The sequence below is a fragment of the Phoenix dactylifera genome, unplaced genomic scaffold (assembly GCF_009389715.1).
Source record: "Phoenix dactylifera cultivar Barhee BC4 unplaced genomic scaffold, palm_55x_up_171113_PBpolish2nd_filt_p 002490F, whole genome shotgun sequence".
Lineage (NCBI taxonomy): Eukaryota > Viridiplantae > Streptophyta > Magnoliopsida > Arecales > Arecaceae > Phoenix > Phoenix dactylifera.
In genome coordinates this window covers 9,002-20,802 of record NW_024069690.1, presented here as the reverse complement: position 1 = coordinate 20,802, position 11,801 = coordinate 9,002, and the positions used below count along the sequence as shown (strand labels likewise).

The following is an 11,801-nucleotide window of genomic DNA, read 5'->3' as shown; positions in this document are numbered from 1 at the left end:
AGTCCTCATGAAAGGAGCCCAAGAAGCACCCTCTACTGGTTCATATTTTAGGGCTTAGTATATGCTATGTGCATTAGAAGCATTAGGAATAGTCAGTCATGGTTTTGAGTCTTTATTAATACTCAATAACTGATCTTTTATTATTTTTCTTTTACTATTAATGCAATTAATATTTTTATATTTACTCCTTGCGTATGGTGCAGTTTATCTTTTACAAATATTATATAAATGTTACTACAAATTTAAACCTATATTACAGACACTTATTAGAGTCTAAAAATATTGACATTATCATCACTTACCTTTTTATGGAAATGAAATAAACTTTTCAGTTATCCAATATATTATTATTATTATTATTATGGGGGGATTAACCGAGGAGGGTATCAGCGGTCTTGATTTCCTAACAGGCTCTTGATTTCCTAACAGGCTCGAACCAATCGGGATTTTATGGTCTGGTTCCGTTCTTTATGACTTCGGGGCAGTCCAGAGCCTTGTTTTCAGAGCCGCAAGGCGTCTTGTCAGCGACCGCCCAAGAACCAGCTCAACAAAGCAAAGCTCAAGAGGGAACTGTTTTAAAGACGAGCATTGGCCGTTCGACGAATTGCCTGACTGAATTCAGGCGTTAAATTCACGCTCACGGGTCCAGAAAGTTTCAAGAGGTGTGTTGTTTCCTTTATGCTTTGAAGTATTTCATTTCTTTTGTGCCTGTTGCTAAAATCAATGGATTTTGTATGATAGTCCAAACTGAAATGCATTAAAAAAAAAAAGCTTTAACGAATATATTTAAAATTTCACTACAATTGAATCAAAGTTTTGACTGAAGATAGAGGTAAATACGGTTCAAAACTATAACATAAATATTTCAAGAAAAAATTTCCTCAAAAGAATGCAAGGAAATGGAATATCAACCACAAAAATAATAGTCCAGTCTCATCTAGTGCGAGCTGACTGTGTAGAGTTTATGACAAACAGGTCAACTCTACAAATGGTCAGCATTCAATTGAATTTTCTTGAGTGAGGCATGACATGCCTTTTTTTTTTTGAACTTTTATGATGATTAACAGTAACAACATGGATGGTGCATCTCTAACTGTAACTTAGGATGCTCTTTTGTTATTAATTATAGAACAAGTACCGCACTAAGTATTTGTGCTTAAAACAAGCTTATTTCAACAAGAATAGTCCTTATAATAGCAGATATTGATATCTCTAAAATAGTTCAACCTTCCATATCCAGACTTACAAAATAGATAATATACGGTTGTAATTCTACAACGATTAAGGAAGCTCACCATGACTCGATTGCTAATATACACCTGCACAAAGGGCTAATGAAAACAAGGAGCTACTTTAGATCCCTCCCTTACACATCATCTTTACCATGTCAAAGTCATGCATACAAAGCCACATCATGATATAAAGTGATGCTATGTTTGAATTGTTTTCTCATTGTGCCAACTTCAGTCAGAATTGGTTTCTCCTTGCTCATGGGGGAAATCTTTGGTCAGAAAGAATTGTGGATAGTCATAGAAGACTTACGAGTAGTCTATCTCCCTTGTTGAAACTGAGTTCCCAGGGAAATGTGATGCATATACTTGCTTTCATTCTCCTCTTCTCTCCCTCCCCCTTCTCACTCTTGTAAATTTTTCTTCTATCTTCCAATAATAAGGCCTGTGAGCTTTTTTACAGCAATGGCAGTAGAATCAGGCAATGCTCCTTTATAGACAAAACCGAAACTTTCTCCCCCCGATCTCTCAGAGAAGTTCTTGGTCATTGTCTGTAAGGCTCTGTATCTAAAGACCATCATAGAACCATCTTCAACTGCCTTAGATACTCCAATTAGTCCTCTGCTTTGGTAGCTCCAAATTAGCACCAAAACAATGCTCAAAACAATGACAAGTCCTGCACCAATAACTTCGCCTGTAATTGTTCCCTTCCTATTCTTAGAACTTGGTAGCTCAGAAGCTGCAAGGCTAGGATAAATACAGTCCACCATGCTATTGCTATATCTGATGGCTGCGCAGACTCTGGAGATCTTCATTCCAAGTTGAACACCCATGTCTATTATAAGCATAAGAAGTGCAAAAGGAGCTGTTCAAGCAAGTTAATTGGATTTCACCAAAAAAAAAAAAAAACGAGCTAATTGGAAAGCCTCGGCGCTCCCATTACCGCAAGCTTCCAGTTCTTGGGCCATTGTGTGGTAGATCAAAATCATCACAATCTCTTTCTCTCTTTCTCTTCTTTTTTTTTGAGTTAACTCATCATAAACTTATGATCACAACATCACAATTTGGTTTTTCTGACACTCTCTATTTCATTATCCTGAATTCCAGTCTTCTAGAGATGCAGGCTCAAAACCTTGTAGACATCTATAGAGGAGCACATCATTATCATCACCGATACTGAAGAAACCACTAAGAGAATAAACATCACCATGGAGTTTTGGTTGAGACCAAATGAGAACCTAGCCTGCACTATTATTATTCAACCACGACCACTGTAATCCTTGCCCTGATACATCCACCACAAATCTGGTGATGGTGCTTAGTATCAAAAAGGATGCAAGTTATGCAGATCTCACTCTCAAAATAGATGTAGTTGAAGACTTCATTCCTTAAAAAGAATACTAAGCTCAAGAAGACTTTGTTCCTCGTCATTTCAGGGACTAAGCTGAAGAATGGCCATTCCATTCTCTACTAATCCGGTACATTTTAGAACCATTCCATAACTGAACCAACTGATTTTTTCCATTAGGGTCGAAGCCATAAGAGTAAGGCCCAGGAGCTGGATCTTCTGGATTATTTCATGAAGTGACGTTATGCACTCCCCGGTAAGCTTGTTCCAACCAATTTGTCCTCCAGGGAGCCATGTGTCAGTTGGTGATCGAAGCTCTGCCAAACTACAGAAGTGGAGTCTAACCGGTTTCATCAGAGCAAAGTTTCAAAGAGTCAAGCAGCATTGCAGTTGTTAAGTCTATAGCAATGGAGTTTAAATTTGATGACCAGATTACAGTTTGTACCTCATTCAAGAGGACAAAATTTCCATCTTGGGATACCTTTAGCTCTAAAAGTGAAGAGCTTAAGATCGGTCTCTACCCAAAAGACCATTCTTTCAAGCCTCCTTTTATAACACATGCCTATATAGAAGTTTTGTGGCTTATTGGTGTGAAGAAATCTAGCTCACAGTCCTCGCTAGGGCTTAAACAAGGGTAGTATGTGAGGACTCATGCAGCCATATGTTTAGTCCTACATCGGCTATTTAATGGATAGATCATGAGTATTTATACAGGATCAAGGAACTTAAATAATATATCCTGTTTAGCTTTTTTGGATGAGGCTCTAAATCATTACGAATTCCAATGGACCCATGCTGCAGTGTTTTCTAGTCCACATGGGCTACAAGCTAGATACGCTCTGATACTATTTGTAATGATCAGGACCTCACCCAAAAAGACTAGCCAGAAAGTATTATTTAGGTTTTTTGGTCTTGTATAAGTATCCAGAATCTAGTTGATGTGAGAATAAATATATGCCTGCATGGGTCCTCCCACACAGATGCCTTCAGTGGAGATTATGATTTGGTTTTATGAAAGGAATTGGCCGCAAGAGAGAGTATCATCAACAATAGAGAGGTGGTTACTGAGAGAGAAGAAGAAAAGACATGGAGAGAGAACCAACTCCTGGTGGTGGCCATCAACTTAGAAATAAAGCACCAACAATCGATCTACTTAAATTTGGAATTTAACAATTGAAGTGGAAGTCTATGATGAAGCCAAAATGATAATTATTGGTCATAATTAAATAACCAACTAAATGGATAGATTGAAACTGTCAAGTTCTGGATCCATTAAAATTAATACAATAATACCCAATGGCTTGAGAACCTGCTCGCTCTCCAATCTAATACAGTTGCTCCACTGGTGGATGAGAAGGGCAGGGAATAATTGTTTGGCAAACTTCCTCAGAGCCCTAGGATGGCGGAAGAGAAGATGGTGTCTAGAGCTTCTTTGGTGCAACTGGAGAAGTCTGTAGCTGTTCCTGCCTCATCACTGGTGACTGTTGGCCGGAGCTTGAGCTTGCCTCTTTCCTTTGGAGGATAGAGTCTTTGAATCGCGACCTTGTTTTGCACGTTTGCATGGGGCACTGCCTACAGCTGCATCCTCATAGGTGCATGTTAGGTTAAATATTGATTCAGAAATCCTTAAATCCACAGTTGACTATCATCAAACAATAATAAGTCAAATTCATGGCCATATGAACATCACATTTTTATCAGGCATTTTGTAATTGTTGTGGTCAAATTAGGTGTCTGCTAACCCCTGGCTTTGGGTTAGGGTTCTGTGTTGTATTTTTTATCTTAAAGAAACTGTATTAGACCGAGTAACTATTTTCAAGAATAGACTAGATGACTATGGAAATGATGAGGCATTCGAAGCAATTCAGCTGAAAACTTACCTTTGTTGGGAAAATATACTGTTGTAGGAACAGATGAACCTTAACCTGCAAACTTTAATAATATCTAAGAAATGTGACATGAAAAAAAATTACCTTGTGATTTTTTTTAAAAGAGAATAGTTATTTGTAACTATTGTAGCCAACTGAATGAAACAATTCCTTCAGAGCATTTCAGAAAGAACAAGTTCGAATTTGATTTCTGTTTGATGTATTTGTTCTTTGTTACAGGAAGAGCTAAAAGCTAAAAATGCATGACTTATTACATCTATATATAGTCAGTTTTATGATTCAAAGAATATTATATAGTTTTGTGTTCCTTTACTTTTCAGATATCTTATATGGAGCATCTTACTTTGAGCTGCTTCTTTAACTCATTCCATGTTCTACTCTAGGACATATTTGGTTCGTGGAAAGAATTTTACTTTGCTGAAATATTTTTTCTGAGAAGCTGATATCTGGATATATGATACTTGAAAAAATAGTTTTTGGATGTTTCGTTAACTATGAGAAAGTGACATAGAAAACACAATTTTTAGAATAATTTATGTTTAGTTGAGCATCTACTTTTCTGAAAAAGTTGTATAAAATACTTATACCCTTAATAAAATTGTGTAAAATACCTGTAAAACATCACATGCATAATTTTAAAATATTTTAAAATATTTAGAAATAGGTATTAAAAATATGTATTGGGTTGAATTTTTAGAGTTCAAACAATTCTTAATAGTTGGCAACTTTTTTATATTATGGTAATTTTTAATAGTTATTAATATTATTTTTATATTAAAATTACCACAATTTCTTTATATTGTGGTAATTTTTAATAGTATTTTTTTAATAGTTTAAGATTAGCTATTAAAAATAGTTATTAAGAAGATCAGGATGGCTTAAGAGCATTTTGGTAAAAAAAAATATCATAATTTCTAGCTCATGGAAAAATAGTTTTTTCATATCCCATAGATTTTTCTTCCCTACGAAATGTGGTAAACTTATTTTCATGGAAAAGCTATTTTTTAATCTCTCTCCTTTGAAACCTTCAACCAATCATAAGGTATTTTTAGGGCTTTGCCTGGGCAGACCTTGTGTCGGTGTCTTTTTCCTTGCATTGCCTTTTTCTCTGGTGCTCTTCTCTCCTATTACCCCTTTCAAGAGGCAGCATGGTAGTCGTCACCCCCGCCGGAAAGGGAAGGGAGAGCGAAAGCTAGGGCAGACGGAGAAGGAGGTGGGGACTGGGGAAGAAGGAGCTAGGGCAGCGCCGCAGCAAGTCGGAGGAGGATTGAGGAGGATGGTTGGAGAGGAGGGGTTGGAGAGGAGGGCATTGGGCCAATCGTCGGATGCAGGGTTTGGGACTGATCTCAATCCTCGGATCCCGAACTCATTTGGTCTTGTTAAATCACGAGCTCTGTTTGGACTCGTGAGCTGCTCAGGCTCGGATTTAAACGGGTTTCATTTTGGGCCCGTGCTCGGGCTCGTTTGACTAACGAGCCGAGCCTGAGCAGCTCGGCTCGTTAACAAGCCTAATTATCTTATCCTTTCTGACTCTGTTGGTTGCACTCACACCTGTTCTGTGTAAGCTGGCGTTGTACCAAAAAAAAATCATGAGGTATTTTTTTATTTTTTTATTGACTATACTTTCCTCACTTCTTTGCCCACGAAGCAAACGAATCCCTAGTGTACTCCCATATTAGATTCTTGTCATCAAGAACACAACCGATAAATGATCCATCAGACCTTCATAGAGGTTTCTAGTCTTCACACCCAGGTACCCCTAGCCAATCTGCAAGGTGATATCATTCATGACATATGGACAAATAACACTTAAATTGCTTCAAAAACTTAATCTTTCTGTATGTGATCTAATAAGCTAAGATTCATTTGCTAATCAACTTTGTTAGAAGCACATATATGAAAGAAAATCTAATCTTACAACACCGTCACTGTGATTGTAAAAATGGTTTTGAGGTGATTTTAATTCAGGTATTAGACACCTGGAGATTTCTCTTTTCTTGACGGAGCTGAAGATTTCTCTTCAGCTGAAATTATTGACTCTAATTTGGCATGTACTTGAATCCAAGTTAATATGCTAGAAGACCAGAATCATTTGTATGAATACAAGATGGGCAGAACACCGACCAGTTCATATGACAACAATGATCAGAATGCTGAACTTATTTCTAGTCCTGAGTGCTATTATGCACTCTTCATAACAGTGTTTTCACCTCCAATGATGATGTATCTACCAAAATATATAACTAATTCCGATTCTATCAAAAAAAGGAAAAAGATGATATATCTACCAGCAATATGCAATTAGCTTCAGATGTGAACAGTTCTTGAAGATTCCTAAAGTGTGACCAGCAATTGATGCTGAAAGCACCACAAGTTCAGAAGAAATAGCATTTGATAAGTGCTAGTGCAAAATCTTGGTGAATTAGTGATACCATGATTTCCATCATAGACGTCAGATTTTTTCACTCAGATGACAAAATAAAACCACAATTGAAGATATTAATCTGGCCTAGCTATTCTACCTAACTTTTAAGACAAAATTTGGTCAAGTACTTCATTGAAATAGCTCACAAAGTGATCCAAGCAACTATCTTTGTTTTATTCTTATATATATGTATATATTATTTTAACACAAATAGCTGGGAATACTACAGAGCAGCTCAAGGGATTAGTTAAAGCTTACATGTGACAGCAGATCTTAATGGATTTACTTAAATAGTGGGTTATAACGTCTGCCCACCAAAAGTTGCTTCAGAAGAAAGCATATCCTCTCGATTCTCCACAAGGTTATAAAGTTGCTTTGGAATAGGTGGCGTGTTCACCTCTACAACCCCTTCTAGGATTTGAACAACCAAACTCATTGTTGGCCTGTGACTCTCTTCATCTTGGATACACCAAACAGCAACCCTACAAGCTCTTCTCAGTTCATCCACATTAGCTTTACCCTCTAACCTGTGATCTAATAAACTAAGAATTTCGTCTTTATTAATTTTGCTGGCAGCCCAAATGGGGAAAAATGTAACATTTCCATCCTCAGATACCTCTGCATTTCTCCTGCCTGATATAACTTCAAGAAGCATCATACCATAACTATAAACATCAGCCTTTGGGGTGATGGCCAATCCAGAGATCCATTCAGGTGCAAGGTAGCCCAGGGTTCCTCTCATGGTTGTCAGAACTCTGCTGAATTCCCTGCCAATTAGCTTTGCCATGCCAAAGTCGGCTACTTTAGGAGAGAATTCTGAGTCTAGAAGTATGTTTTCAGGCTTGATATCGCAGTGTATGATGCAGTCTCTGCAATGCCCATGAAGATAAGCCAATCCCCTAGCTGTCCCAAGAGCAATCTGAAATCTTGCAGTCCAGTCTACAATCTTGGATTTTTTCTGAAACAATTGAGAGCCCAATGAGCCATTTGGCATGTAATCATATACCAGCAATCTTTCAGAACCTTCCGAACAGAATCCGCGAAGGCCAACAAGATTCACATGCCTTGCCTGCCCAATTGTGCTCACTTCTGCTCGGAACTGCTTCTCTCCTTGTCCAGTTCTTTCAAGTCTCTTCACTGCTACTAAAGTTGAATCGGGCAATGTTCCTTTAAAGACAGTTCCGAAGCTGCCAGCTCCTAGCTTTTCGGAGAAGCGGTTGGTCGCCTTCACTAAATCCTTGTACCTAAATAGCACCAATGAACAACCCTTGATCTCTTCTGATACACCAGTTGGATGCTTAGATTGAAATTTCCATATCAGTGCAACAGCAACAACTAAACAAACGGCAGATCCAGCAACTGCTCCAATAATGATTGGTATGATTCCATGAACTCTTTGGCTGTTTTCACTCCGAAGATCAGAAGCTGCAAGGCGAAGATAAAGGACTCCAGAATCTCCAGTGCTTGAACCATTGGAAAGTTTCTTAAGATCATAGAGATCCCCATTCCATATCGAACACGTACCGCTGTATGAGTAAGCAGTACAGAAACAACTTCTTAAGCAAGCTGATTCACATTCTTCTGCAGTCCCAGCCCCCAAATATTGTGGATTGGTCGGTGGTTGCACATCGGATATCATCAAAAACTCATCTTTTTCTCTGTTCACGGAGCTATTGAAACACTGCAAAGGGGTTCTCCTTACACACCCACCACTCCAATCACTCAAATTCCAATCTGTCGAGGATTGTGGTTCGAAACCTTCTAAACAACTGCAGAAAGGCACTGTTTCTAAACTGCAGCTGCCGAAAGCCCCACATAGAGATGGAACCGAGCATGGATCACTTGGTAATAGACAAACCCATAACCATTCCTGAGAACTCTCAATCCACTTCAAGATCTTTGCTTGCCCTGTTACATCCATGACGAGTCTCGATATAGTAGAGGTATCTCTAAAGGTGTACGTGAAATAGTTCTCCCTTTCATTGGAAACATGGACATAGCTCAGGTAATTGCCCGAACTCATATCAGGAATGTTGGCAAATATCTTGCCATTCCAAAGCCCGGTAGTCCAATATTTGGTACCATTTCGCCATAGAAAATATTGGTCGGTTCCGTTTGGGTCTATGCCATGGGAGAAAAGTCCAGTTGAAGGATCCTCCAAGTTTCTCCATGAAATAAGGAGCTGGTTTTCTCCAGAGATTCTATTCAGACCAAGCTTCTGTCTAGGCAGCCATGTATCAGTTGGGTGATCAAAACTCTGCCACAATGCAGCAGAGGAGTTCGAACCGTATCTTAAAACCAAGTTGCCTGTGTCAAGAAGCACCGCGACCGTGGAATTTGTTGAGGTGGTCATGATTAAATTTGATGACCAGACTGGGATCCCAGATTGGGCAAGGACTAGATTGCCATCTTCTGAGATCTTAAGTTCTGATGCACCAGTGTCAGATATTGGATGGTCTCTGTTTGCTATCCAAACTACTGCTCTAACTGGGATTTGTTTATACCATATGCCTATGTAGAAATTTTTAGAGTTGTTACCTGGTGTGAAGAAACCCAGTTCGAAGATGCCACCTTGAGAGACAATGGTCTGGTTTCCAGAGAGAGACCGATCTGGATAGAGGGTATCAGCTGCTTTGGAGAGATGGGAACTGAAGGAGAAATGGATAAGGAAAACCAGTGTCAGGAAACATGACTTGCTCCAGTGATCCATGTTTTGATAGAAACAATAGGCTGAAAGGAGGAAGAAATGATGTATTGAGAGAGAGATGATAGAACAAAATAGTTAATAGGAAGGTATCAGCTTCTCTAGATAGATGGCTTCTGAAGGAGAAGAAAGGCTAGAAAAGGTTATTCCATCTTCTCTGGAGGAAGAAGAAAAAAATAGCACAATAGATGAAGAATAAGGGAGGATCTTTCTTCCATTCATCCTTTTCTGACCAAAACTCGCACCAAAGGCACCAAAATGATGGAATAGAAAAGAAAACAGCACTACTAGACAATAGATATGAAGCAGAAAATTAGAAGTAGCCGTTTTCTTGAAGACCATGTGACGTTGAACATGGTTACCATTCAACGCACGGCTCTCTTTTCTTCTCCTAAAATTAGATATCGTCCTTTTGACTCTACTTACCTTAAGAATATATTTTTTTCATAAATATTGAACTTTCAAACCCCAAAGGTCCACGGTCAAACCATCAAAGTCTATGGAAAGGACGGCCCAGATCAAGAAGCTCATGCATCAAAATCTATCAATTTGGATACGCATTAGTAAAGACTTTGCCTCGTGATCTAAATTATTATTGCTAATCTATAATTTTGATTGATCAATGAGGCCTCAAGTTTTTTGACTTGACAGGCTTTTATTTGCTCAATTAATAAAGTTGGAGGAAGTGGTTCGCTTCCTCCATTTTCTTCAAAAAAAGAAAGAAAGAAAGAAAAGCCTTGAGGGACTTTTAAATCGCTTTCTTAGGAGAGAGGGCCTGTAGTATTAACTCACAATAATATCCTAATCACAGTTCTGATGCTATAGTCTTGATTATAATTAATTGTTCGACAACAATGCAATGCGCGCGCGCACACGCAATAAAAAAAAAAAAAATCAAAGTTTTTGCTGCATGTCCTGATCCTAGACTTACCAAGAAACCCCAATGAGCAGAAACAAAGCAAAATTTCTAAAACATAAAAAATTGTTCCATAACATGGGATTATTATATTTTCTCGGAGAAAAAGGCAATAGTATACCTGAGTCCCTGTTCCCTGAAATCCTTTCAAAGCGTCTCTTATGATGGATCACCGGAACGTTATATCATTTTTTTTTTCTCAAAAAAAAATCAATAAAATATCTGAAAAATAATAATGTTCTGCAAGTCTGAAAAATTTACTTTGTTAGGCGGGGACTAGTTAAAAATTTAGAAAATATCATGTATACCCCTATTGCAGCTATGGATTACATACAACTCCTCGCCTTGTGTTTGAACTAGTCCCGACCACTGGACAGCCGGAGCTAGTTAAAACTCAACATAAGGGAGAGTCTGGCTGGAACTGTGTGTACCCTACCAGGACTCTCTTTCTTCCTTGTGGAAAAAGGGACATTAAAAACAAAAATTATATCTATTTGAATAGAGTTGATCACAGCCGGGCTTGGGTATAGAAAATGTCAACTTTTAAATAAGCCTAGCCTGAAGCCTAACTAAAAATGAATATAGTTTAGATCCGAGGTCCGATCCATCATCAGCTTTATGTTTGAATAATTATATTCTAGACTAGTTGCAAAAAAATATAATATATATGTGTGTGTTTGTGCACGCATGCGCATGCGGGTTATTTGACTTTCTTAATCATATATAAGTACCTAAAATCTTTCTGCCAAATAACTACTGTGAGACTAAAAACACGTTTGTAGTGGTCCTCACACATTATCTTATTTTTCAGATTCACTATAACAACAGAAACTCTTTAACTACCTTAAATGCATCACGACCTATAATATGCTGGGAAAGGAGGATTGCACTATTATACGATAAATCTATGCATAATATTTGATCCATATAGATGAATGTATTGATGAATTGCAGTTAATGTGATTGGTTCATGTTTTTTTTTTTTTTTTGTCTTCGAGGTGAGATCTATGATTTTTTTTAAAAGTATGATTGCATTATTATTCTAGATCCGATTTATATTTATTTACAGCAGATTTTAATTGTTCATGCATAATATTGTACTGCATCACGCATCAGAAAGGAGGCCAGCCCAATAAGATGAGAAAGGAGGCCAGGCATATAATCTACTAGGGCATAGCCAACCCAAGATATACATCACAGGATTGTACCTATGGGTGAGATTAAGACACTAGAAAAATGGTATTTTAATAGAAGACGAGTGACATTTCTCCATTAAGTATGAATAACAAG

General features: G+C 37.9%; 1 protein-coding gene and 1 long non-coding RNA gene across 2 annotated transcripts; one reads left to right on the top strand and one right to left on the bottom strand.

Annotated features, from left to right (window-relative positions):
• On the top strand, window positions 1–4,423 carry LOC120109609. Its single transcript, XR_005510433.1, has 2 exons — window positions 1–662; window positions 3,935–4,423. It is a non-coding gene; the product is annotated as an uncharacterized LOC120109609 (long non-coding RNA).
• LOC120109608 (G-type lectin S-receptor-like serine/threonine-protein kinase At2g19130) lies at window positions 2,245–10,348 on the bottom strand. The gene is made up of 2 exons (XM_039123383.1): window positions 7,150–10,348; window positions 2,245–4,155 (listed from the first exon to the last, which is right to left on the bottom strand). The coding sequence occupies exon 1, from the start codon at window positions 9,599–9,601 to the stop codon at window positions 7,190–7,192; it is 2,412 nt and encodes an 803-aa protein (XP_038979311.1). The 5' UTR covers window positions 9,602–10,348; the 3' UTR covers window positions 2,245–4,155; window positions 7,150–7,189.
• Window positions 10,349–11,801: the final 1,453 nt, after the last annotated feature.

Coding starts and splice junctions, on each gene's coding strand:
- LOC120109608 (XM_039123383.1), bottom strand. CDS start 9,601: ATGGATCACTGGAGCAAGTCATGTTTCCTGACACTGGTTTTCCTTATC.